The 26733-nt window shown below is 34.8% G+C and overlaps 4 protein-coding genes across 8 annotated transcripts; 3 read left to right on the plus strand and 1 right to left on the minus strand.

The window, feature by feature from the left end:
- The first annotated feature begins 8794 nt into the window (after positions 1-8794).
- Positions 8795-11115, plus strand: LOC125203505 (TORTIFOLIA1-like protein 4). The gene is made up of 4 exons (XM_048101860.2): positions 8795-9693; positions 9779-9866; positions 10190-10539; positions 10622-11115. The coding sequence occupies exons 1-4, from the start codon at positions 8899-8901 to the stop codon at positions 10925-10927; spliced, it is 1539 nt and encodes a 512-aa protein (XP_047957817.1). The 5' UTR covers positions 8795-8898; the 3' UTR covers positions 10928-11115.
- A 281-nt stretch (positions 11116-11396) lies between these two features.
- On the plus strand, positions 11397-15453 carry LOC125208678 (histidinol-phosphate aminotransferase, chloroplastic-like). 4 transcript variants are annotated; one of them, XR_007174164.2, is made up of 11 exons: positions 11397-11542; positions 11614-11892; positions 12348-12431; positions 12567-12721; positions 12820-12917; positions 13118-13226; positions 13470-13627; positions 14358-14500; positions 14603-14743; positions 14885-15099; positions 15235-15453. XR_007174164.2 is itself a non-coding variant. In XM_048108336.2 (10 exons), the coding sequence occupies exons 2-10, from the start codon at positions 11635-11637 to the stop codon at positions 15014-15016; spliced, it is 1278 nt and encodes a 425-aa protein (XP_047964293.1). In that variant the 5' UTR covers positions 11397-11542; positions 11614-11634; the 3' UTR covers positions 15017-15453. The 4 variants fall into 4 exon arrangements, 1 of the variants encoding a protein (XP_047964293.1); XR_007174163.2 differs by having other exon boundaries at positions 15249-15453; XR_007174165.2 differs by having other exon boundaries at positions 15264-15453.
- A 1997-nt stretch (positions 15454-17450) lies between these two features.
- On the plus strand, positions 17451-19660 carry LOC125205883 (glycosyltransferase family 92 protein RCOM_0530710-like). Its single transcript, XM_048105057.2, has one exon. The coding sequence runs from the start codon at positions 17708-17710 to the stop codon at positions 19478-19480; it is 1773 nt and encodes a 590-aa protein (XP_047961014.1). The 5' UTR covers positions 17451-17707; the 3' UTR covers positions 19481-19660.
- CCB4 (cofactor assembly of complex C) lies at positions 19603-22749 on the minus strand. Of its 2 annotated transcripts, XM_048105058.2 has the most exons (9): positions 22549-22741; positions 22303-22469; positions 21888-21987; positions 21734-21807; positions 21131-21315; positions 20963-21033; positions 20464-20547; positions 20117-20272; positions 19702-19919 (listed from the first exon to the last, which is right to left on the minus strand). In XM_048105058.2, exons 1-8 carry the CDS (start codon positions 22648-22650, stop codon positions 20183-20185), a joined length of 873 nt encoding a protein of 290 aa, XP_047961015.1. In that variant the 5' UTR covers positions 22651-22741; the 3' UTR covers positions 19702-19919; positions 20117-20182. The 2 variants fall into 2 exon arrangements, with proteins under 2 accessions (XP_088917287.1, XP_047961015.1); XM_089061161.1 differs by lacking the exon at positions 20117-20272 and having other exon boundaries at positions 19603-19919; positions 22549-22749.
- Between the last annotated feature and the right edge of the window lie 3984 nt (positions 22750-26733).

The raw sequence follows: 26733 nt of genomic DNA on the forward strand, positions 1-26733 counted from the left end.
CATAAAACTCCTTAGATGATATTCCACCAAATATATCGACTATAAATCATTAATTACTGGTACATTATGCGACATGAAATGCAATTATAGTGGCTGTTGAAGTTGTTGCAAACATAATAATAGAGATTAAATGCTAATTAGTTCAATTGCAATAGTAATATAATTAATCTCCAGTCAAAACAAAACACTGTACGCTTGTCATATCTTGGTTTGCCGTTCATCGATTATTTGATTTATCAGTAATTAATAATTACTGTGAATTAAGAAAAATAATTTGAAAGAACAAAATAATAAATCATAGGTACTTTTTAAAAAAATACTTGAAAGAGGGAGGTGGATTAAAGAAATACTCTAATGGGATTTAAAGTGAGAAAAGACAATATATGTATATATAGTGGTCGAATTTTTTGCATTATTACTATAGCCCTATACCAACTAGGCAACTATATAGAGCTTTAATAATTAAAAATATTAAAGGGCATCGCAATATTCAAATATTTTAATATTATACTTATCTATTATTAATAGTATTACTACCAAATTGCTTGTTTTAAGGTTAGTCTAGTAATTTACATATGTGCGCTTTATAGATTTAATATAACTATGAAAATGATCTATATGAATGAATATTGTGATATATTAGCACGTAATCTATGTGTATATCCTATAGGCTATATTAATATGTATATAGATAACATAACATCGAATTCTTCTCATACGTCGCATGTACCATGCAATTACCACCCCAGTTAAACGTTTAAAATTAAAAGTCGTGAAAAAAGAATTTTTCTTTTTTAATTGGAGAAAGAAGGACAATATACATTGAATAAGTCTCTCCTTTATATATCTGGGAAGTTGTCACATATATATACAGGCGTCCTCCCATGAGCAAAAGAGTATTTTTAAATTCTCTAAATTCTGTCACATTGTCTTGGTGAAGATCTCATTTAACTTATATAAGTGTGAATAATCATCCCCCTTATAAGACCTTTTAGGAGGTGAGTGACTCATTAATATGTTATCAGAGCGGGCTCAAGTCGATGATGAATTTCTCTTTATCTCTTATCTACCTCGCGAGTGGAAGACCGATGTCCTTTCCGGCCCACATTGATGATGGTTTTCTTATCTCTTGCACATCGATGACGGTTCTCTTATCTCTTGCATTACCCACATCGATGATGGTTCTCTTATCTCTTGTATTACCTACCTTGTGGTGGAAGACCGATGTCCTTTCCGGCCCACACGTGAGGGGGCGTGTTAAATTCGCTAAATCATATCCCACATCGACTTGGTGAATATTTCATCTAATCTATATAAGTGTGGATAACCCTCCTTCTTATAAGGTCTTTTAAGAGGTGAGTGACTCATTTCTAATAAGTAGTCCCGGGGTTGAGGTGAGTGGACCATTTCTAATAAGTAGTCCCGGGGTTCGTTTTAGATACGGCGATGTCTCAATTTTAGATGTTGCTAGGGTAACCTAGTTAAATTATTTCTACATTTCCATTTCTACGACATAATGGATGTCTAATATGACACATTTAAATTCTCAAAAAACGGTTGATGTCACAATCCAAAACTATGATGAGTAGTTATTATTTACATTCATGTGTGCTTCTGTTTCATGTTATATGGTTATCAAATTCTTCTGGTGGATGAGGATGACAGATAACGACATGACGTGTGTTGCTCCTTTTCTTATGTTTCTTAAGTTCATTATCTTTTTTCTTCTTTAGTGATTTTGAATAGAACCTTTGCTTTTATTATTTTTTTTTTGCTTGCCGTTATTTTATCCTAGCATTGGTTTTTGTTTAAAAAATGAAAAATGGTAAAAAAAAAAAAAAATTGTCAAAATATAAAAGGTAACTGCAAGGTAGGTGAAAAATATATCACTCGACTTAAATTAATTAGAGATGCAAAAGTTCCTTATTGGATCACTTTCTCTGGTACATTTTAGAAACTCTGATTTCCCAATCTTGGAGGGCATTAAAGGGAAATGCAAAATTTCCCTGGTTTAGAAAGAGGAGTGTGACACTTCATTTCAGAATCCATGTGACTCTTTTGTATTTATTTTCGAATTAGTTGTCATGGTTTCATATTTTTCTCTGTTTTTATAGGAGAATTATTTGTCATAATTAATCATATGACAAACATTAATTTGTTTAGAGTTGCTTATTTTAACTCTTTTTTCCTTTAAGGGAACATGGGAGGGGGAGACTTATCAATTAAATTATAAATTATTCCACATGTTGTTTGTATTGTTTGGTAACCTATATATCAACCCGAAACTTGGTTTAAAAAAAAATTGATTTGGTGTCATTCTTGTTTTTCTTTTTCTTTTTTTGAAATCATGGTAAGTTTCCTTTTCATATAGTATTAATGATGCTTTATCAAGTAACACTTGGTAAAAGGTAAAGAAAAGTTAGAATAATTAAATTAAAATTGGCCATGTCATAGCAACAATTGAATAAAAGGTATGCACTTTTGATCCATTGCAAATTTGCAATTCAGTCAAATTTTTCATTAATAACTCCACTTTTTGATTTGTAGTAATTTTAATCTTTATGAACTTTCCTAAATGTCGATCAAATCAACAATATAGTTTCAGGGATAAATTTTTCTGAAAAAATATGAGATGCTAAAATTTATATAATCAAATGATGGAAGCACAATCGAAATGTTTCAAAGATAATCTAAAAATTAGTCAAAAGTGGCAATTCATTTGACATTCAATCCGACTAATTACCCTATGTGGGACAAGCTGATTTCATATAATTTCCTAAAGTCTTGTGCAATCATATCATAATTGCATTATAATTATAGCTTGGGAATCTTCATTACCACTATGCAAGCTAATACAGATAATCCTCACATATATAACAAACTAATCATTACTCCATCTGTCCATGAAATGTTGTCCAGTTTTATCATTTCGGTCCGTCTGCGATATGTTGTCCACTTTGTTTTTTTTCCATTTTTGGTAAATGGACTCCACTTTCCACTAACACATTACACTCACATTCTATTATAAAACTAGTATATAAATATGAGACTTACATTAATTTCACACACTTTTCTTCACATTTCTTAAAACTCGTGCTGGGTCAAATATGAACAATATTTTACGGACGGAGGGAGTATTTTTCTCCCATTAAAAATAAACCATAGCTTCTTAGTTGATAACCAACAACAATTTTCTAACTTTTAGAGGACAGCTGCTGCTTTGGCCAAATATATTTCTATCATTCTTCTAGTTTAGTTGCCAGAACGATACTATGTGTGTGTGTGTGTGTTTAATCAGGAAAAATGATTCAGTGAGAATGCTAAATATTGATCAGAAAATATAATTATTTCAACTCCTTAATTATAAAAATCTTCGGTGGATTTTTCTCAATATTTTAATTTAATTTAATTCTAACAAAAAATTAATTTTCACTTGATTCCTACCATACCATTTAGTTATAATGATTCTGCATTTTTTTAGAAGAAGACCTAAACCATTACAGCTTGGCAGCTTACCAGATGTATTATTGTTGAGTGCTGACGCTCAATCCAAAACTATAATAGTATTAAATTAAGTGCTACTGTTAATTAAAGGGGAAAGTGAATAAATAAAATAAATGAGGATCAGCAGCTTCTGTTATTCCACATTTCTATTTGCTGGCTTTGTCCTTATTCAACGAATAATTTATCTAACTTTTTAATTATTTTTTTAAATAAGTCTTGAGAAGCAAAAAAGTACTAATAAAGGTTTTATAGTCGAGAATAAATACTGGATTAGCTCCATTGAGGATTTAGGTGACCTTACATGCTTACACCTAACTACTACTCCATAATATGATAATACTAGTACTAATATTTATCTGTAATGTGTATATGTATACCATCGCCCTTAATTCACAGTACGAAAACTTTATAGATATAAACATTATAAATTTAATGACAGCGAGAAGAAAATATTAATGAAATATAAATTTGAAAAGATTAAGCAAATATAAACGTGATTTAATATACTAATAAGTTAATTGACTGGCGTGACATGTAAGATAAACTGTAACAAAATATAAAATCATATGTAATTGTTTTTTACTTGAGGTAGGAAACGATGACTTTTGAAGTCTAAATTTTAAAATTCCACGTTAGGACATGATTTAATGATTTTAGAAGAGGACAAGTTTGAAACGAAAGGCATGTGTTTCATCACTTCATGTTTGGACACTTTAAAATTTGATTTAATGATCCTAGTTATATATCAAGTAAACTTTGGTATTATTGTTGTAATTAGTGGAACATCTCAATGTGCCTATCAAAAGAACCGAAAATTTGCTTCATATATAACCTGATTTGGTGTTCCATTTGCCAACTCTGATAAGAAGAGAATTTGCATGTTCCACATTGTGACATAGTCGATTTAAGATGTTCAAAACAAACTGGTGTTTCGTTTGCAAATTTTGATAAGAAGATGTGAATTTGCATGTTCTATGTCGTCATGACGTGGTCGATTTATGATATTCAAAACAAGTTGGTATTCCGAGGTATATGCCTATATGGTACAACTGGGAGATGGAAAATAAGGGACTATTTTGGCGCCTTGATACATGGGCTATAAGATGGTGTATGAAATTCTCTTTTCTCGTCGTACGACAAGTTTGTTTACTTTAATAGTATTAGAATCTAATTAGATTAATTCATATCTGCAAGTGTATGGTGCTGGTGGTCAAAAGTAAACAATATGGCACATCTTTTATATTAGTTGCATTGATAAATTTACGCTAGCTAACCAAGTCAAAAATAAACAATATTACACATCCATCGTAGTAGTTGCACGAGTTGTCACAATTTTTTAGTAGTACAACATATATGTCTCATACAGTTAAATTTTTTATCATTTATATTATACCACTCAAATGTTTCTATTTTCAAAAGGATAAGAATTCTTAGAATCGTCACAATCTGAATTGTAAATGATCAAACTTAATACTCAATTCTTTTGGTTCCATAACCTAAATTCACTAAAGCCGGCAAATGTTACTAGTCCTAGAAACGTATCCAATTCATAGTGAGAATGGGGCAACCTCAAATTTCCACGTACATATATATTCATATAGCAAATTATATCAATTTATTAACTAAGCATTAAATTGCCCCTCCATATATTATAATAAAAAAGTATATATAATTGCCCCATCTAATAGGATAAAATGCAGTCCAAGATAATAGAAAAGATGGATAAAATATTTTCCTTTTCTTTAGATTATAGAACATGCAGAAAAAATCTAAGGTTTATAGCTGTCGACTGATAAAAATTAGAACTTCTCCAAAGAAAAATTTGAATGTTCATTTTTTTGCCTTCTCTACCGTAATTTTCTGGCTCCATCTCCTAGTATATATAGACTAGAAAAACATGCATCCCAATAAAATCCAGTGCATATTTAATTGAGTAAATCACCATGAAATAGACATGACATACAATCTCCAATATAGAAATGAAAATTCCTAACCCTCCCCCAACCTAGCAACTAGCAAGTATAGGTTACTTTAATATGTAAATACGTAACAACTTTTGAAAGTAAATTAAAGTGTACAATAATTGATAATTGTACTGCCCTGCCGAGGAGACCAAAAAAGAAAATTTGACATCTTGTAGTACACCCTATTGTGTCATGTGGCAGCTCAATCTAATCTTTTAACTTGACCCTAGAATTAATTAATAAAATAAAATTGATTCATGATGATGGAATCCCAACAATAGATCAATGAATGGCCTTCTGTACTCTCACGTGATTTTCTGCAATTTCAGAGTTAAAATTCTTGATATCAAATGTCACTCCCATATCTAATTCACATGCCCTGCATTGAGTATACTTCTCTTTTCTGTTACCATAATTAAATAATCGGTCATGTACCAAAGACTTATTCAAAGTTTAGCCTATACTGGCACGTATATAGACTATAGTTCAGTGTGATTAACTAATTACATTATTACTCTTCTGACTACTCCCTCCGTTTCTAGATAGTTGAATCATTTTTTCATTTTGAGAAGTTTCTTTATAGTTGATTCATTTCTATATATGGTAATTTTTTTTCTCTTTCATACTTTTCTCTCATACTTTATTCTCACTACTTTATTCACTTTATACTTTATTCTCTCTATCCTTTCATCTCTCTTACTTTTTTATCTATTTATTTAACACACCCAGTATTCTTTCTAAAACTCCGTGTCGAAAAGTTTCGCTTCAACTATAAATAAAGTTATACATTATTCAATAACGTACGAGCGGTGCAATCAATAAACCTTATAAGTACAGTATTCATCAAAAAAAGAATAGTAGAAAGTTGATTTATGTAGTATTTGAAATCAAAGTTTAGTTTGATGATTAAGATTAAGTCCTCACACCAACTTTATTCTTCAAAATCATATAATTTCAATTTTAACAGAATCCAAAAGTCCTGGACAATGAATATCCAAATAACTTCCAACCATTTTAATAGTCTTTCCTTTCCAATAAATCCCATATTTTAAACTAATAAATAGTATATTAATTGCGCGAGTCCGGCTCCGGGCATTATATGCAAACAAAGAAGCGATAAAATAAATGCTCAACAATACTCAAATATGACACATACATCGTATTACTATGTTTAATAGGAGTATACGTCTTCTAACACTAAGTAGAAGTGGACTTATATAAAGAAGCCACCTATTTCAAATAATTTGATACGTAAAAAAATATGGAGTAGTACTAGAACATTTACTAAATTTTATGAAGAATTTTTCTTCAATAACATGCACAATTGTTGTCATATCCTCTGAAGTTATAAGTAAAATTGACCACCATGTGACGAAATTCTTTCATTTAAAATAAAATATGTTATCTATAGGGGCTCCAATCATGTTACAGGATGGCAATTTGATGGAATCTTGTCGTTTTTCTGTATTTCATGATTTAATATAGCATAAATTACTCAAAATAATTACTGATCAATAATTAACAGCAATCATATATATTCGAAATCAATGCCTATTATTATGTACTACTACTACTATATAGTAGTATTGTTTTTTTCGCTTAAATATATCCATTGTCAATCAGGGACTTTCTCAGGATTTGCTATAGTTTGTTAGCAATATGCTGTCAATTGTCAGAAATTCAGTGTAGATACCAATGAAGTATTTAGACAGATTACCTAATTGATTTGGATTATTAAAAAATTAGAAAGTTCAATCCAAAGTGTTGCCTTTCAAGTTTCAATGGCCAATCTTTTTAAATCCTTTTTTTTGGATCTTAGCAAATGTGACGCACACAAATATGGTTGGTGCATAACTTCAACATGATAGTTGATCGCATATGGCAATGAACTTGAGATAAATTTACGTAGGTAAAAACATAAAGTGATAAACCATTTAAAAGCTTAAAAAAAAAAAAACTCTAAAAATTCTCTGTAAATTATACCGTCCTAAAGTTCGTATATACTATATTCCATTTGCAATAAAATACTAACAAATTTATAGCAAAATCAACAATGCGCATGACATGTTACTCTAAATAAAATAAATGTCACTATTTTTTAGTTGAACTAAATCAATACTACTTAAATTATACTCCGGCAAATTATTTTTAGGAGAAAATATATTTTTGAGGAAGTCTTGTTTATTTTTATGAGGAGAAAATGTCATAGTGAGGATGTCTTATTTATTTAACTTTTTTCATAGTCTGCACCTAACTGATCTAATCAATCTTCCCATATTTATTTTTGGTCCCAATCATCACGCAAGCAATACAACTAGTGCACGAAAATTTTCAGCATTAAATTTGTTTTCATATTTAATTTTCGGAAAAGGAATTTATGGCAGTCCAAGTTTCCATTTTCCAATGCAACTAGCTTGTTTCTCTCCATTCACATGTCCCATCAGAATTCAGAAATCAGCATTCACAAGAGACAACCGATGCAGGTCGCACAAAATATGTCATAATTTCATTTTTAGTTTATTTCATAAAAAATGTCATATTTCTCCTTTTAAAAAAAATTATCTCTCACGTGAATATAAAAATTATATTTTTTCTCTCAATTTAACACTGAAAACAAAATCTCCTAAAATCTCGTGCCATTCTACAAGTGTGACATCTTTTGTGGGACGGAGGGAGTACTGTGCATTCATTCAGTTATCCGTCATTACATAATTAAGTACTCCCTCCGTTCCCTCATAGTTGAGGCGGAATTTTTTGGCACGAAGTTTAAGAATTGAATGTTGAGAAATAAATAAAAAAGTAAGAAAGAGAAAAAAGGTAGAGAGAATAAAGTAAAAAGTGAATAAAGTAAGAGAGAGTAAAGTAAGAAAGAGAAGAAAGTTACTATATATGGAAATGACTCAACTATGAGGGAACTTTCTGAAATGGGAAAATGACTCAACTATGAAGGAACGGAGGAAGTATTTCCATCGATGAATAAATTTTGTTGAAATTGACAGTTGATAAAATTAATAAATATAGCAGATGTTAAAACCGCTCTCACCAAAAATTTTACACAGAACAAATTTCAGTGGGCGAAAATGTTACGTTCTCACTAAGAAAAGTTGATAAAACCAAATGTTATGGTTTTAAATTTCATAAATGTTATGCTCTCAAAAGAAAGAAATTGATAAAATTATGATTTTAAATCTCAGAGTAGTACATTGTTAAAGAGAATAAAGTATATAAAAATATATTTTTAATAAAAGTTGAATGAAATAAAACAGAAAGTAAGTTAGGAGTATAAGAGAATATGCATGAGAGTAAGCAAAAAGTTTAGTTAACAATAAAATAAATCCCGAAATGACAACGCACGTTGAGTATAAAAACCCAAGAAACCATCCCACTTCCTCCACCACTCCATCCACCACCTCCTCCGCCGCCGTGGCCAATGGCGATCACAAAGCAATCCTCCGGCGACCTCAAATCACGCGTCAACACCTGCATCGACAAGCTCTCTGACCGAGACACCCTCGCCATGGCCTCCAACGAGCTCGAATCCATCGCCCGCACCCTCCCAAACGACGCCTTCGCCCCCTTCCTAAACTGCCTCTCCGCCACCGACTCCTCCGAGAAGTCCCCCGTCCGCCGCCAGTGCGTCCGCCTCATCAGCGTCCTCTCCGCCGCCCACGGCGACGCCCTCTCCCCTCACGTCTCCAAGATGATCTCCGCCGTCCTCCGCCGCCTCCGCGACCCCGACTCCGCCGTCCGCGCCGCCTGCGTCGACGCCGTATCTTCCATCTCCGCGCACGTCACCTCGCCTCCGCTGTTCGCCGCGATCCTGAAGCCTCTGGCTGAAGCTCTCTTCCACGAGCAGGACTCCAAGGCGCAGATCGGGGCCGCGCTCTGCCTCGCCGCGGCGGTGGAGGCGGCGACGGATCCCGACGCGGCGGAGATGAGGAGGCTGCTGCCTAGGGTTTTGAAATTAGCCAGGAGCGATGGTTGCAAGGCGAAGCCGGCTCTGCTCGCATTGGTAGGTTGCATCGTTAGCACCGATTGCGTTAAGAGTAAGAGTTTGTTCAATTCTACCGTTTCCACGGCGGTTGATTTCCTGAGCAGCGACGATTGGGCTGCGAGAAAGGAAGCAGCGGAGGTTTTGGAGAAGGCGGCGATGACTGACTGCAATTTGTCGGTGCAATTTAAGGCTTCTTGCTTAGCTGCTTTAGAGAACAGGAGATTCGACAAAGTAATTAGTCAATTTCCTTCTTCTTTTTCAATGATTAAGCGACAAAAATGTGTATTGACTGTTTTCTTCACCTTTTAATTTACAGGTAAAGCTTGTTAGGGAAAAGATGAACAGAGCATTGGTGATATGGAAAGATCTTCCCGAGCAATCCGAAGCCCTCTCCTCGCCAAATGGTATAATTAGCAAATTACTACTACACTTTTTTTGTTTATTGGCTGAAAAATTATTATATAGCATCGCCGGCGAATTTTCTCAAATTATTCTATGTTATTTTCGTATGCAATTTGCCCTAATTAATGCGATGAACTCAATTTATGAGATACTAACCGTCATAATTGGGAGACTCATTAGATCACTCTCAATTGATGATAGTTAAAGATATGCAAAAAGGCGCATTGCTAATTAAGCAAATTCAGTTGATAATTAGCCCTTGTTTGATCAAAGAATGCTAAGACTGTAAAAATGATGAATATTGATGTTTTGCATTGTTTGTCAGTTCAATCAGATACTAGCAGTGCTGGTTATTACTCCCCTAGCTCAGAAACTCCTCAACTGAGAAAAATGCATCCACCGAGGTCACCTGCGTCTAGTTGCTCGTCGTCAACCAGCAGCAGCAGGAGGAGCACTCTGGGAAACGAGGACGCCAAACCCCGCCTTCCCACTGCCAGTAACAAGTTCAATGTAAAGAAGGACACCCGTGCTCGGGTGGTTCCCTGTGACAGTTCAGACAATATCAAAGATGACTTTGAGAGCGAGAACGAGAACGAGTTTGAGGACATGTCTCTGATCCGAAGGCAGCTGCAGCAGATAGAAAGCCAGCAATCGAATTTGTTCAGCCTCCTTCAGGTACTAGCTGTTGAAAATGGTTTCTACTACATTATGCTGTGCTGTGTTGTATTGTATTGAGATTGATCTGTTGTTGCTTCAGAGGTATATTGGGAGCTCTCAGAAGGGCATGAGCTCGTTGGAGAAGCGAGTGGATGGGTTGGAGAAGGTGCTGGGCGTCATGTCAGAGGATTTTGCTCTCCCAACACGAAGGATCTCAACGACAAGTGAGGAGTTGGGGAACGCTTGCTGTATGATCCCAGGAAGGGAGTTTCTTAGTCCCAAGTTTTGGAGGAGAGGAGAGTCTGTTAATTTGAAGTTGGAATCATCTTTCAGCAGCAGTCATGGAAATGGGATTATGCACAAGGATGCTAAGATTATTACGAGGCTTGATAGTCCAAGAAAGTAAAGTGATAGATATTCTTTTGTTTTAGGTCGAGCTAGAAGCTGTATATATACAGATTTTTCTGTAGCAAAAAGAGATGAGGCCAAGGAAAAGGTTTTATCTTCAGTTGCTCTGCTGTTTCTTGGTTTATTCATCTTTGTCTTGTTGAGAATTTGGTTGGTTTAATCCTTATTGTTGAGAATTTTGATGAATGTAATGTATAGAATCGAATGATAATATGCACCATTGAAACAAAAATCAATCTTCAACTGGCTACAATTATCCCTACTATTAAAAGTTTAAAATAAGTGGCATTCAAGTCCAATAGTCATACTATTAAGATAACCTAACGCATAACAATTTGACCAAAAGTTAAATAAATTTTGGCTACAATTATCCCTTAAATTAATCAACTAATTCCATTTGGCAATTAGGAGACATTTCATTGATATTTCCATGGGTATAAGCATATTTATATTTTAAGAAATTATCTTAAACGCCAAAATTATCAATAAAATTAGGAAAATCTATATTTTGTCTTGTCGTAAGCTTGTGTGTGGCTACTTAGCTACTTTTCCAACTACCAAAAGGGGGTTTAGGGTTCACAAGAGCAGCGACATCCACCACTAAGAAATCAAGGTATGCTTGAATTCTTTCTCTAATCCTTTTTCCTTCTACTCAGATTACTCAATTAGCTATAATTTCTGTAGTTGGAGAGCAATTGGTCATACATGGGCGTGCTCGAGTTGCTCTGCAAGACCTCATCTCTTTGTGTAGACAGACCGATTCCCAGTCCCGATTGTGGTTCATTTCAGGTGAATCTCAGGCGGAGTAGAATTACATTTATGACCCCGCCAGCCTCCTCCTCCGCCGCCGTTTCGGTAACTGAGGATAGCCCAAAGGAAGGAGGCGGCAAGCTGACCGGGGATTCATTTATACGGCCGCATCTCCGTAAATTGTCCCCATATCAACCTATTCTCCCCTTCGAGGTAATTTCTTCTCCAATCGCCACCTTTACTGTTCTGTTACTCGCTATAGATGAACATGGATAAAACATACGAAGAAACACTGTTGTATGAGGACTGAGGTTATAGTGTTCTGCCTATGTTAGTCATCAGTTTCTGTTAACAAAATCAAATTACAAATGCTATTTAATAACATTGATGCATATCAAGGTCTTCGTGTCAGTGTTATTCGCATTTTTTGAGTAAAATGGAATTTCTTTTTCCTCATTTCCTTTTCGTGTACTTACAAACGAACTTTATTTCAAAGGAGTTTTAAAGTTCATAGCTTTTCCCTGTAGTATATTTGGTGCATTTCAAGATTCTTAATGCCATTTAGTTTTGAAACCCACCAAACTGCTGAAACCAAATAAGTCAGTCGTTTTATTGATTATCGCTATTTACTAAGTTGTTTCTTCTAAAATTTAGTGTTTCATGTTCAGGTGTTGTCTACTCGTCTCGGTAGAAAACCTGAGGAAATTATCAAATTAGATGCTAATGAAAATCCATATGGTCCGCCTCCAGAGGTACTATTAACATTGCTTTAAGTCTTCCATTGTGTGGGGATAGTATTTCAGTTCTTGCTGTGCAGCGATTATTCATGTGGCGGCCATTATTCAATACCTTGCACAATTTACTGCAAAATTACTGTTTTCTTGTAGGTTTTTGAGGCTTTGAGCTCTTTGAGATTCCCTTATATTTATCCCGATCCTGAAAGCCGGAGATTGCGAGCTGCTTTGGCGAAAGATTCTGGTCTTGAAGCTGATTATATTCTCGCTGGCTGTGGTGCAGACGAACTTATTGATTTGATAATGCGGTTTGTTGGCCAATCATTTCTGACATTGTCTTTCATACTTTCAGGGTTCTTTTTTCTCAAGGTCTAATTACAACGAATTTTTTTCCTTTGACCTTCAGATGTGTTTTAGAACCGGGTGATAAAATATTGGACTGTCCACCAACTTTCACTATGTATGAGTTTGACGCAGCTGTTAATGGTGCACTTGTAGTCAAGGGTAACCTGCTTAGTCTCTTATGTCTGTTTTTCTCTTTCAGCTCTTCTTGAATTAAAAAATTAGACACATTTTGTTATTGAATAACATCAAATGCTGTAGCCTGTATGCATATAATTATTCTTTTATTTCCTGTATCTGTCTTCACATCTTTAAAACACCCAGTCCATCTTTTGTAACTCTGGCCTTATCCCATTTCACAGTTCCTAGGAAGCCCGACTTCAGCCTGGATGTGCATAGAATATTTGAAGTTGTTGAGAAGGAGAAACCAAAGTGTATATTCCTCACCTCACCTAACAATCCTGATGGAAGGTAAATTCACTTGAGTTCATACTTTTTTCTTGTTTGATAATTATAGTTTTTTTTTTCATTACTCTCCGAAGAGAGTAAAGTAATCAACTGCATTGCGGTTTGCAATTTGAGATTACTATAATAATCATTGGAAACAATACATTTAGATTATGTTTGAAATGGTTAATGACTAGTACGTTTTTTATTCTGATTGTTTGAACTTATTCTCTATTATGGACTGATTTCCCTCTTTTGGTCTGGCAGCATTATAGATGATGAAACTCTTGTGAAAATACTTAGTCTGCCAATATTAGTTGTGCTGGATGAAGCATATATCGAATTTGCGGGACTTAAATCTAAGATGACATGGGTAAAGAAGTACGAGAATCTAATTGTCCTCCGGACATTTAGCAAAAGAGCTGGTATTTTCCTCCCTTCTTTTCCATTCCTGAGCACTACATGAAACCTGTTGCTTGAGATGTCTTCATACAATCCAAAAGGCTTTTCAATTTAATTAGGGTAGGAGCTCAGTATAATGATTGTACTGCAGTGCTACACACCTCTGACCCATGTCATGAGTTCATATGCTGATACGCACCCAAGTACCCAACTTAATCCAATACAACATCACTTGATATAGCTGTTGAACAGAAAAATGGTTAAAAGTTGTTTCCATTGATAAAAAATTCATGTGTATTTTGATATGAGTGTATCACTAGGTTGGTAAGCTTTGCGATCTGGCCATGTGTAGTAGTGGACATCTGAAAATTCTATTGAATTCCGTTTACTTAAAACTAAGTTGTCCTCTATAATCTATCTATATGACCTTCATTTATCAACTTCGGACAAAATGTGTGGGGTATGTCCGCTCGCATCATCAGTTAAACCAACTCTCTGATGTTAGGCATTCTGTAGGATTGCTCTCTGCGCATATAGGAACATATTTTACAGGGAAGTGGGATTTAAGCCTTAACTGCTGCTCTAATTATGCAAAATTCTTGAGTTGATGGCAAAACTAAACCTACTTACTGCTTAATGAACTGTTTTGTGCGAGGTTTTTTGTTTGGCTGATATATATATCCTATAATATTGGGGTGCTATGATGCATTATAAATAATAAATGATGGTCGTATTCATTTTTTGGTGATTCAGCTCTAGCCGGCCTTCGAATTGGATATGGAGCATTTCCATTGAGCATTATTGAATACCTTTGGAGGGCCAAGCAGCCATATAATGTGTCAGTAGCAGCTGAAATTGCAGCATGTGCTGCATTAGAGAATCCTACCTATCTAGAGGTACCAGGATCAACATCTCTGTCTCACTTTTCATGTGCCATGTAATTTTTATTGACTGGTAGAGCCATCCATTTATCAACATCTATATTTGATTTGTATCAGAATGTGAAAATAGCTTTGGTGGAAGAGCGAGAGAGGCTATTTAAGCTTTTGAAAGAAGTGCCATTTCTAAATCCATATCCAAGCTACTCCAATTTCATTCTTTGTGAGGTGACAACTGGAAGAGATGCTAAGAAACTGAAGGTATGGTGTTTTTGGTTTTCAGTTCTGACCTATCGAAAAGTTGGGCTTGAGTAGTTTGATTGCAATCTAGATATATGAACCTAAAGGCTGTTATTCAAGCAGTTCATTGCAAATCTTTACATATGTAACTTCTCCTTACAGGAAGACCTCGCAAAAATGGGTATCATGATTCGTCACTACAGTAACAAAGAATTAGCGGGTTATGTCCGTGTATCCGTAGGCAAGCCAGAGCATACTGATGCTCTAATGGAGGGTATGAAGCGCCTTTATTAATCTTCTGCAAGCAAACTGTTGTGAGCGAACTACAGCGGGCGCAGTCGTGTAGAAATTCAATCCAACTGTGTAAAAGCACTCAGGTGAGCCCTAGTGGCAGATTTTGTTAATTGAAATTCCAATTCCAATTCCAATTCCATTTCACAATAGTCATCTCTTAAAGGAGGCGCAGTTTATTCAGGTTTGTTGAATCAAGCTATTTTTCTCTTTTTCACTAGTGCTTAATGCGCAGATATTCTCTGAACAGGGGAGAAACTGAAGAATAAAACTGGGAAAAAAGTTTATATAATTCGATGATGGTTTTAATTTAAAATCGTTGAACGTGCTGTTGTAATCAAACTTGAAATATGGTAAGAAGACTTTTTATGATTCTTCTTTTCTATATGTACCATTTCTTTGTATGCCTTTGAAGAAAAGAATTTTTCTTTTAGATTTCATCTTTTTTGACCCTTCTTGGATGAAACGATTTTCTGGCAACATGTTAAACCAATATACTCCCTTCGTCCCACTCTAAATGCCACATTTTCCTTTTTTGGATGTACAATTCTAAATAACACATTTCTAATTGTTTGATATCATATTTAAGCTTGTTTAACTCAAAGCCTAATATAAGACAAGAGCCCTACCCAATCTTGCCATAATTAAAACTTTTTATGTAACCCATCAATTTGTCTAGTTAAGCCACTATTATTTAATACTATACAAATGTAGATAATTTCTTTATAATCAAAAAATTATGAAAAAAATCTCTACATATTGTTTTTATATATCTTCTTATATCACACCTTTCTTATCAAATATGTTCTTAACTCATAAAATAACACTAGATAAAATCTGGTGTCGGACTAAAAATGCTCCACTTAGAAAGGGACGAGTTGAGTACAATAATTATACTTCACACGTGTCAAGAAAAAGAATATTCTTAGCTGTGTTGCAAGCCTAAATTGTTCAATTCATGAAAAGGGTACAAAAATGAAAATTTTAATTCCAAAATTCACCAATTTTTCATTGTCATTTAGATGGTGTGTAAAGCTAAATTTGTTCATTCACTTACTTTCTTATTTTTTTTTATAATTCGGTGTCGATCCTATTGGAATTATTAACGGTGAATGTAAAGAGAATGAGTATGCTCTCGCTAAAAGCAAAACAAAAGAGAATGGGCATCCATTATCCAGTTCATTTATTTCAATTAAATAATCGAAAACGACCAAAACTGATCCAGTAATACTTTAAAACTGATCAATCTATCACCCTAAATTTCCGAAAGTAAATCAAGCTACCCAACAACTACCTGCCACATGTACCGAACCTAAACGTTCTTTAACGCGCGTGTAAACAACGTTCCACGTGGCCGTTACTATAGACCTGTATAAATGACAAAAGCAGCATTTAATTATTTATTACTATAAATATTCTATTCCCTCTGTCCATCAAAAGAGATAATAAAATAAAGATAAATGTGTTTTAAAATTTAATAATATATCATTTTGGTTGGGACAAACAAAAACAAAAAGTAGATCATTTTCAGGAGGACGAGTGCACAATAGTTCTATAATACTCTCTCCATTCAAAATCAATAAGGAACGAAGGGAATAACAAAATGTAAGTAAGAACGAGTTAGTGGAATAAAAGGTTTACTACAATGATAAAAATAAAATATGACAAATTTTGTAGGACAAATGAAAATGAAAAATGGCGACAAACTTTATGATACAGATGATACAGATGGAGTAACTTAGATTGATTAATAAATTGTTATTATAATACCTTTGCTAAAAATACGAAGCAATTAATTAAGATTAGGTGAATTCAACAAGACATTAATAACACAGAATATTACTCCACTTATTAAGGTAACAAGGCGTACTTTAATTACTGTGTTATGTAGTCATATCATAATGAATACTTTGAATTGTCAATTTGAATTTATGCAATGTAATGAAGACCTCATGACTATTGTCGATTGATACTTTTTCTATTTTGTATTGCGCATATATTAGCGAATAAAAGTACTATCTTAGAACTTAGAAGAAATCCAACTTCTGTTGTTGGTTATTGAAAAGTCCAAATTTGCAGCCGACTCTCCTAAAGGATGGAGTGTATTTTTAACAATTTTATCGGGGAAATAAAGAATGTTAAAAAATTTCGCGATTTTTCGCTACCCATTTCAATTTAAAAATGAAGATGCGCAACCCAAGAAACAAAGAAAATTACTCGAGACTTGTAGTTATAATTAAAGACCACTACACAAGAATGGAAATTATAAACAAGACGCCTTAAATTGAGTAGCAAGTCTCCCTAGTCATGAAACATAAATTACACAATTTATAAGTCCTAAATATAGTCAGCCAAACATGAATAAGCATAATTAAGAATCTAAGCTGATTTATTGAATTAGCACACACGTTTAAGGCAAACTCCACATAAGCAACATCTCCAACAGGCAACAGCCATAGCTTGCTGCAGCTGTAAAAAAAGATGATTATTATTCCCATAAAGCAGCAGAGAGAGAGTAATCTCTCCGACAATTACTAGATAACAGAAGCAACAAACGTTAAAGTAAGAAAAGAAAAGAAGAAGCTGCACCAACCGCTGTCGGCACTCGCACAGATCTGCACAACCAATTTTCTCCATTTCCTTAAATCATCAGATCCGTAATCTCATTAATTACTCATCTTCACCAACAAACAGATGAGCTCTTCCGATCAACGCCGCAACAGAAAACGTATTCTCCGACCATCTCTCTTTTCTGTAAGATCTCTCCTCCTCTGCTTCAGCTTCCTCACTTTCCTCTACCTCTTATCCTACACACTCCCCTTCACTTCTTCCGTTTTCCGCCCTGTTCTAGTCGTTTCTAGCTTATCCTTACTGTCTACTACGACTGCTAAGTCAATACAAACTTTTGGGGGCGTTTTGTTACCGTTGGAGATTGAGGATAGGGTTTTGTTCCCCGACCATGTCCTCTTGTTGGTGACCGGCGGTAGGAAAGATGGGTTGATGAACGATGATAAATTGGAATGTGTTTATTTTATTGAAGAAGACAGGAATTACAGTGGTGCTTCTGCTGTGAACAAGGTGCTGTCTGTAGATGAATACGATGAGTTTAGGATCATTGTCAGGTGCCCTCTTCCGGTTGGGAATTATTCGGCTGCTACGGATTTGAGGTGGCGTGGCGAGGATAGGGTTTTCGAGGATAGTTCATCGTTGAAGCATTGGAACAGGGTTACTTATGCAGCTGCAATAGATGAGAGCTCTGTTGTTGTGTTTGTCAAAGGATTGAATCTAAGGGCGGATAGGAAGTCGGACCCGAGCCAATTCAGTTGCCATTTCGCGTTGGGGAAGCGGGAGAGGAAGGATAGGTACGTGACGAGGACCAAGGCATTGACTGCTGCTCAGGAAGTTGTGAGGTGCGCGTTGCCACGGAGGTTGCGAGTCCATGGCAACGTGGATAGTTTTGATGGGATTCGCGTCACTATTGGCGTGCAGCAGCCTCATGTTCGTAGGCGTCTGCTCGTGCCATCTGTGGCAAAGGTGTCTAATTTAGGGTATGATGGGAGGAAGATGAGTGAGGGTAAATATGAGCTGTGTGTGTGTACGATGGTGTGGAACCAGGGCTCAGCCATACGCGAGTGGATCATGTACCACGCGTGGCTGGGGGTGGAGAGGTGGTTCGTGTACGACAACAACAGCGATGATGGGATAGATGAGGTTGTCCGAAATCTTGATCGAGAGAACTACAACGTCAGCCGGCATGTGTGGCCATGGATCAAGACTCAGGAAGCAGGGTTCTCTCACTGTGCAGTGAGAGCAAAGGATGAATGCAAATGGGTCTCATTCATGGATGTGGATGAGTATTTCCACTTGCCATATACAACTCCCAAGCACCAAAGATTCAGGAAACTAGGGTATGCAGAGCAGGGCTCACTGCGTACCTTAGTGGCCAACGTGTCGTCGTGGTCGAGCACCATAGCTGAGATCCGGACATCCTGCCACAGCTTTGGGCCGTCCGGGCTGAGCGCAGCGCCACCACAGGGGGTCACTGTGGGGTACAGCTGTCGGCTTCAGAGTCCCGAGAGGCACAAGTCGATCGTCAGGGCAGATGCACTCGACCCAACCCTGCTCAACGTGGTGCACCATTTCCACCTCAAAAAGGGATTCAAGTACCTGAATTTGCCTGCCACTGCAGCAGTCATCAATCATTACAAATACCAAGTGTGGGAGGTATTTAGAGCAAAATTTTACAGAAGAGTTGCTACATACGTTGCAGATTGGCAACAGAACCAGAACGAGGGATCACGTGACAGAGCACCGGGGCTGGGGACGGAAGCCATTGAGCCACCTGATTGGCCACAGAAGTTCTGTGAGGTTTGGGACACAGGGCTCAGAGACTTTGTTTTGGCTAATCTGGCTGATTTTAACACCGGTTTGCTGCCGTGGGAGGCACCACCAGCCGGTGCTCAATAAGTGTTCCTGCCACTTGTATAGGAGAAGATCACACTAGACATTCATTTATAGTTTTCCTATTTGTATACATCTGCTTTTGGGAGAAGACTAGAGAGGCCATAGATTAGAAACAGAGCTATAGATAGTAAGGAAGTGAGTTTTAGCTTTCTTATTGAATGATTGAACTCTTCAGCAGCATTATTGAATGAATAGTTTACAAGTAAGGAAACTATTGCAAGACATTAGAAATATGAAATCCAAAAAAATCTGTAGCATAGAAACAACAAAATGTATCTTCTACATGAAAAGATACTCTGCTTGAACATCCAAAAAAATCTGGCATTCTCAATCTATTGTAGTAGTGGGGCTCAACTTGATGGTGCTTCCGGAAAATTGGACATTGTGTTGCAGGAACAAAAGAATGGGATGCCAGGCTTTTAGCATTTAGCCAGAGAATAGCCTACAAATATCCCGAAGAAAAATCGTCAAAATATACTATCCTGAAAATTCTAATGTTAACGCCGTTTCAATAATACTAATAATAATCCTGAAGCACCAAAAGAAAGGTCATTCATTTTTTTTCCAGTCATCTTCTCATCGAGGAACATAAACATCTTACGAGTCACTCTACACATAAATTGAGTAATTTGAAGTTACCATTGAAGTGATGCATTATTAGGGGCATCATTGGCTGATCAGGAATTCAAGTCATAGCTGGATTAATTAGCTATTCTCTTCCACTGTCAATTGAGTTTTATTTACAGCTTTTGCAAGTGTAGCATCTAACTTCTCTGCTATTAATGTGATCCATGCCTAAAATTGAGAAATAGAAATGTACAAAGTTAGAAATTAGTGCATAGAATATGAAGATGACAAAGAATATTTATGGTCACATTTTTCCAATTGAAGAATAAATCATGAGAAGCCCATGTAAAACTTGGCAGTTGTTAAAATGTAGAACCTTATTCTAGATAAGCATCAAAACAGAAAAAATACTTAAATACCTGGTCTGAAGTAGTGAATCCCCTAATTGTGTCACCACCAACTATTGCAATTCCTTTTTCACCAAGTGGTTGCAAGATAACAGCCTAAACACATCATGATTTTCCTAAAAATTACTTCACAAGTACTGATTTACATGCACATTTATGAGACACAAGGAGAAGTATACAACTAAGATTATGATGTTTTTATAAAAATATCAATGGGATAATAAAAAGAGGCCATATGTTTATTTGGAACCAGTCTATTAATGATACAGAAGAAGACTTTGTAGGAACAAATGAGAGGTTAATAACAAAATTATCAAATTACACCATGGTGAATTAAAGAGTGTGGTTCACTGTCTCTTACACCCACAAGTCCACAACATATGATATTTATACTACATAAGGCAATAAATTCAGGTTAAGAAGTAAATTGTGTAAGCATAACTTACATTAGTCACGAAAGATTGGAGAATTCTTATATCTTCCTCAAAGATAAGACAATTACAGTAAATACCTGTGTATTTGAAGGTAGAAACGGAAGCTCAGTCTTCCCAGGATACAATGACAGATTAGCCAAATAACTTTCTGGAGATGAAATCGTGTTCATTCAATATCAATTCACTATCAAATGCCACAATAAAACTAAAATTTCCATGCAAAGTGAACATCTAAAATATCTTACGTGATCCAGATCTCATAAGTCCCTCATAGAGGGATCCTTGGATCAATTTGTCAGCATCTACACCCATGGGTTCATCTCCATTTGGTTGCAAGACATCAGCAAACCCTATTTGTAAAATGCAGATACCATCATACACTACAATGAGGGATCTGCAGCATGTAGCATTTGATATAGACTCCCATGCCCTGAGGATTGGCAAAAAGTATCAGGTTTTTTTCCGCTTTTCATAAAGTGAACATTATTTCAGACTTCCAGTCTATATAACCACTATCAACATTCTCAATTTACTGTAATATCTCACAAGAAAACATTGTTAGTCTGCATTTGTCAATCACTTTTAGAGTTGTTCAACAAATTTATCAGTCGGAACTAGACCCGAGATTTTAATCTGTCTAAATAATTTTCTATGCTTTAGCCGATTTTTCTTTCCCTTTTCTTTCCTTTGAACAAATTAGTTTACATTGAGAAAAACAGGAACAATAAATATCTGAAAATAAATAACAGCCTAAGATTCATTAAGTTATAATGAGTGGAAGTGTAGAAAGATGAACTGGAAAAAGGTTTCTGTGAAAGAAGTAGCTAAAATAGAACAAATATAAATACCAGAGTAACTCTGAAGTCACAGATTCAGGAAGGCCATGATAAATTCTTCGACAATCCACCCCATTAGGATCTACCTGAAGTTTAAGTATGAAAAATAAACCATTTTCTCCAATACCATACCAAAAAACTATCAAATGGAAGATATCTTTCTCACCACAGAAATAGTTTTTGGGCGAATCGAGAGCCACACAAGACCATTCAAGATATTGGTAACAGCCAAACCAAGCGTCAACAGATCTGCTCTAGACTGGGAACTGCCAGATACAGTAGAAAGGCTCAATAATTCACTGATTTAACCATTAACAGAGAGTTCAAGCTACAGATTTTCCATAAAACTAATCAGTAAGGATAGCATACCTCTGAAATAAACTATTAAAGTAGCAAATTATGCGTAGCTGAACAAAGGATTGCACATTCTAGTTTTCCAAACTAAAAGTAGTTTTTGTAAATGTAGCAAATACAAGCAATTCGTATTTAAACATGCATTTTTGAAGTTCCTACGTTTATTTCCTCGATTTTGGATCTAGAGCGGGAAAATTAATTCGATATCACAGGATAATTGAACTTGCCTGCTAGCGTCAGCAACCGGAGCAATGCCCGACACAGCTCGATTGAGGAGCACAACCGCCAGAGATGCGCCGCCGACGTATATCGGCAAGCTCCGGACGAAATCGTCGTTTTTAGACACCCATTCGGCGAGCAGGTCCCTCTTGGGCTTGGGACCTCCATAGCCTCCCTTCCATTTGAATCGAATTCCAGTCAATTTTCAGCAATCATTTGTGAATGAGAAGATGAGGAGATTGGTTGCAGTTCACCTGAGAATTGAGAGAAACCCTGATTTGGCGCGGGCGGGAAACATGACGTTGGCGTGGAGGGTTTAACGGAATAACGAAGCGCTGAAGAATTCCCGCGTCCATTGAGAATCGGCTAATCTAGTTTTCTGTTTTTTCTTGGATAATTCATCAACTCCAAACACGGCTTATACCGTTGGTCCCTGGAAATATTATAGTATTGGTTTTCAGTCCTACAACTTTTGTCTACTCGACCAACAAAGCCCGTAACAATACAAAAGGTGAAATCTTGGATACAAATATTGTTCTTGGATACTACTCCCTCCGTTGTCACACTTTTTTTTAGTTTGTCCACAAAAGATATTACATTTCTATTTTTGAAAAAAACTCTATCTCACATTAATTTAAAAATTATATTTTTTTTCTCTATTTAACACATAAAATAAAATTTTCTAAAATCTTGTATCATTCCACAAGTGTGACATCTTTTATGGGACAGAGAGAGTATGTTTTTGGCAAGGAAAAATATACTAGAGTACGTAGCAAGATGAAAGTTGAGAGAAAAGAAATTGCTAATGTGACAAACAAATGAAAGGAAAGTAGGGGTAGCTCCACCAACAATTGAATGCCTTTCGTCCGTAGAATATAAGTTTCACTTTTATAATAGTCGATTGTGTAAAATAGTACTCCCTCCGTCCTAAAAATTTTGACACAATTTACCATTTTGATCCGTCCATGAAAATTTGACACACTTCACTTTTATCATTTTTGTAGTGGACCATATATTCCACTAACTCATTCCTACTCACATTTTATTATAAAACTAATACTTTAAAAGTATGACTCATATCCCACAAACTTTTTCAACTCACTTTCCATTACATTTCTTAAAACTCGTGTCGAGTCAAAGTATGTCAAAATTTGGAGGACGGAGGGAGTAATTATTAAAATATAGTTGAATGAATGAATGAATAGCGATCAAAACATAGCAAAACCGATCAATGGATTATCGACGGATTAAATAATCACATTTAAGAAATATACGTGACATAATATGAAGGCAATCATAATATTAAGTATTAACATTGTTCATATAATATTTTGATAAATTTGCACTAATAATACCATTTAAATTGAATCAATTTCAACCAAGCCAACGGCCAACATAGGGATTGACACGCTTTGGGCAACATTTAAAATGCGTGACAAAACGTATAATGGGCTTAGAAACCCTCTTAAGGCAACCATTTTGTCTTGTTCTAAATCTTTGGATCAAAATATGCAGCCCAGCTTAAGTTGGGTGGAAATCCTACATATAGTATATATGTCGTCCTGTCCAGCTAAAAAAAGTTAAATTGTCTTAATAAGAGTGTTTTGTGCTCGATTAGTACATCTTTCAGTTCATTTCATAATATCCAGAAGGGGGATAGATGCCCGACATACAATTCGAATAAATTTACTGTTGGATGAAATGAAATCAACCCAAAAAGAGAAAAAGAAAAGAACAATCTCAAGACTTACTAACGAAGAAAAATGACAAGGAAATTAACATCTTAATTCCAGTTTGCTTCCCGCCTTTGCATACCATGGCATTTTAATTTAATAATTTAATAGTATCATGTTTCAATTAATTTAGTCTAAAATACTCGGTCAAAGTCGAACTAGCTACAACCCCAAATCAAATTATCTCTATTCTCTAACATAAAATCTTGACATCTTTGATATTTTGTAATCTGATGTGCAAATATCGAAATCAAAAAACGTGGTCTTGAATTTTGAATGCACGATCATGAAAGCAACATAAAATAATATGAGGAGACATAAGCTTGATTATTTAAATTTGTATGTATGTATGAAAATGAAACAGATAAGCGTTTTGTGGCTGAAGTTTGGGAGTTTGTGATTGGTGCTCCCACTTTCACGATATCTCAAGAAGCTGATCCTAAGCCACCCAATATTCTTGGAGATATAATCACAACAAACGCCAAAATAATTATTCCAAAATTACATAATCATAAAACTCATAACATACTTACGTTGAAAACTTTAATTTGATGCCAAAGGTTTTAGAACCATAAATAGTTATTAGTAAACATAATTATTTCTGTATAGACTATACAAACACATATTTGGTGTTCGATTTGCAAGATTGTATCATGTATTAAATTTAATTTATAGTATGTTTGGTTCATGAGATTCAATACCACAATCAATCCTAGATGGATAATAATGGGATAATTAGTCATAGCTAATCCCCCTTGACTAATATAATCTCATAACTCAATCCTAAATTATATCTTGATATTATTTTATCTTGAAAACTAAACACCACTATACTATCCTACTCCAGTTGATTACTAAATTGGATGTGATGATAATCTATGCGATAATACTTATTTGCATACTCTTTTTTTTCAGTATATACTACTCCTACTATCTATTAATAAATCGAAATTGTTATGCAGAGTAATTAAGCCGATTGAAATTAAATTTCGAGTGAGATGCACTAGCACTTTCCTTTGAAATCCGTGGCTGAGAATGAAGGCAATATAATTGGATGTTTAATAGCAAAATTATTGAGTTAGAAAATGGACAAATATGTCGTTTTCCTCTTTTTTAGACAGAGTAAAACACGTGTTTCATAAGAGATGAGATTAACTTAGCCAACACAATCAAGGAGACTTTAATAAAAACATCACTTCAAGAAGCTTGTTAGGTAAAATGACTAAGTAAGTTGAGATCTCACTAGGTCATCCCAACTAAGAGACACGATTATTGAGCTCATGATAATTATTAATTCACCGCCTTTGCCATTAAATATTCCATATTTATTTTCGGATGTACAAATTTAAATGTCTCATTTTATTTTTAATGCTCTGTATAAATTTGTTCTTGGACTAATGAGTAATTATTAGCATATATCTACTTTAAAAAGTATTTTTACTGGTTAACTGATACAAGAAAAAGTTCATACATTTAGTAAGAGTGTGATAACTATCTAACATTATTCTAGACATCCATTTATAGAGTGATGCCACTCAAAATTATTGTACGTTGAATTGATGCGCCGCTTTTGCAATCACATATTGCTCTTTAGTAAAGGTCATAAAAGAAACTAAAGGATATGAAATGATCAGATTTTACAAACTAATTTGACTCAGACGAAACAATATGAATAGTTTGCACAATTTTCATATGCATGCACACGAGTCATATTCTAATGCTTATAGCAGCACGCTAATCTAAAATTAAGACCAAATCTTCATCTTTAGATTTTAAAATGAGTGGATAAGATTAAATCTTATGAATCTTAATAAATACTAGTAGTAGACAAAATATCAACAAAAGGGTAATATCGTCATTATGTTATCATATGATAATTTTTGTGAATGTTTTTTTATATCAACATAGTCAATGGCGGACCCAGGAATTCATATTCGTGGGGTCGGACCAAACGAGACAGTAATATATATTTAAATTTTATTTTACTAATAAAAATATTAAATTTTAAATAAAACTACGTTATATTGTACACGAAAGTTGACTCCAGTCAGTATACATATTCAAAATGACTTGAAATTATTTCACCAGAAATTATTCGCGATAGTTTGGATAGATTTAATAAAATTACTAGTAGTCGAGATATATTCAATTATCTATCTTTTCATATAGCATTTATTAATCTAGTCTATAGGATAAATATTAGTACTTCCTCCATCCTCTAAAAATATAAACTTTTTATATTAGGAAATTTTTTTCTCTCTCGTGAAGTGAGACTCATTTTTCACTAACACATTACCAATTTTGCATTAAGACTCGGGTCGTTTCAAAAGTTTCTATTTTTAGGAATCAGAGGGAGTATAATAAAATGAATAATCAAAAAGCAAAAGTAATTAAATTAGAGAAAAAAACTATGACTAAGAGAACAGATATGGAATACGGAGTAGGAGTATAATAGTTATTGATTAGTCTACAAAGTGAAAAAAATGAAAATAATAATAGTCTTATTGTAGAAAAGTGAGTTAAAGATTATCAGTACTAGTATTGAAACTTGAAACTTATACCCGGTTTTCGTTCTTTTAACTTATGAAACCTTGAATTAATGTTGGAATTTCTTTTAAAATAAAAGGTGAAAAATGAGTTAGACTATAACTTAATCAATAATAAATAAGATGGTCCAGTTTATAAAGCCCAATAAATAGAAAATTA

This window comes from Salvia hispanica, chromosome 6, assembly GCF_029641045.1.
Source record: "Salvia hispanica isolate PSC_SH4W2 chromosome 6, Shi_PSC_v1, whole genome shotgun sequence".
Classification (NCBI taxonomy): Eukaryota; Viridiplantae; Streptophyta; class Magnoliopsida; order Lamiales; family Lamiaceae; genus Salvia; species Salvia hispanica.

Excerpts from the sequence above, each read along its gene's own strand:
- CCB4 (XM_089061161.1), bottom strand. The coding sequence starts at position 22,650 with ATGGACGCGGGAATTCTTCAGCGCTTCGTTATTCCGTTAAACCCTCCA. Across the intron at positions 21,808-21,887 it reads GCCCAAAAACTATTTCTGTG|GTAGATCCTAATGGGGTGGA; the intron begins GTGAGAAAGATA and ends CTTAAACTTCAG. Across the intron at positions 21,034-21,130 it reads ACTTATGAGATCTGGATCAC|AAAGTTATTTGGCTAATCTG; the intron begins GTAAGATATTTT and ends TTTCATCTCCAG.
- LOC125203505 (XM_048101860.2), top strand. The coding sequence starts at position 8,899 with ATGGCGATCACAAAGCAATCCTCCGGCGACCTCAAATCACGCGTCAAC. Across the intron at positions 9,694-9,778 it reads AGAACAGGAGATTCGACAAA|GTAAAGCTTGTTAGGGAAAA; the intron begins GTAATTAGTCAA and ends TTTAATTTACAG. Across the intron at positions 9,867-10,189 it reads AGCCCTCTCCTCGCCAAATG|TTCAATCAGATACTAGCAGT; the intron begins GTATAATTAGCA and ends ATTGTTTGTCAG.
- LOC125208678 (XM_048108336.2), top strand. The coding sequence starts at position 11,635 with ATGGGCGTGCTCGAGTTGCTCTGCAAGACCTCATCTCTTTGTGTAGAC. Across the intron at positions 13,628-14,357 it reads GACATTTAGCAAAAGAGCTG|CTCTAGCCGGCCTTCGAATT; the intron begins GTATTTTCCTCC and ends TTGGTGATTCAG. Across the intron at positions 14,501-14,602 it reads AGAATCCTACCTATCTAGAG|AATGTGAAAATAGCTTTGGT; the intron begins GTACCAGGATCA and ends GATTTGTATCAG.
- LOC125205883 (XM_048105057.2), top strand. The coding sequence starts at position 17,708 with ATGAGCTCTTCCGATCAACGCCGCAACAGAAAACGTATTCTCCGACCA.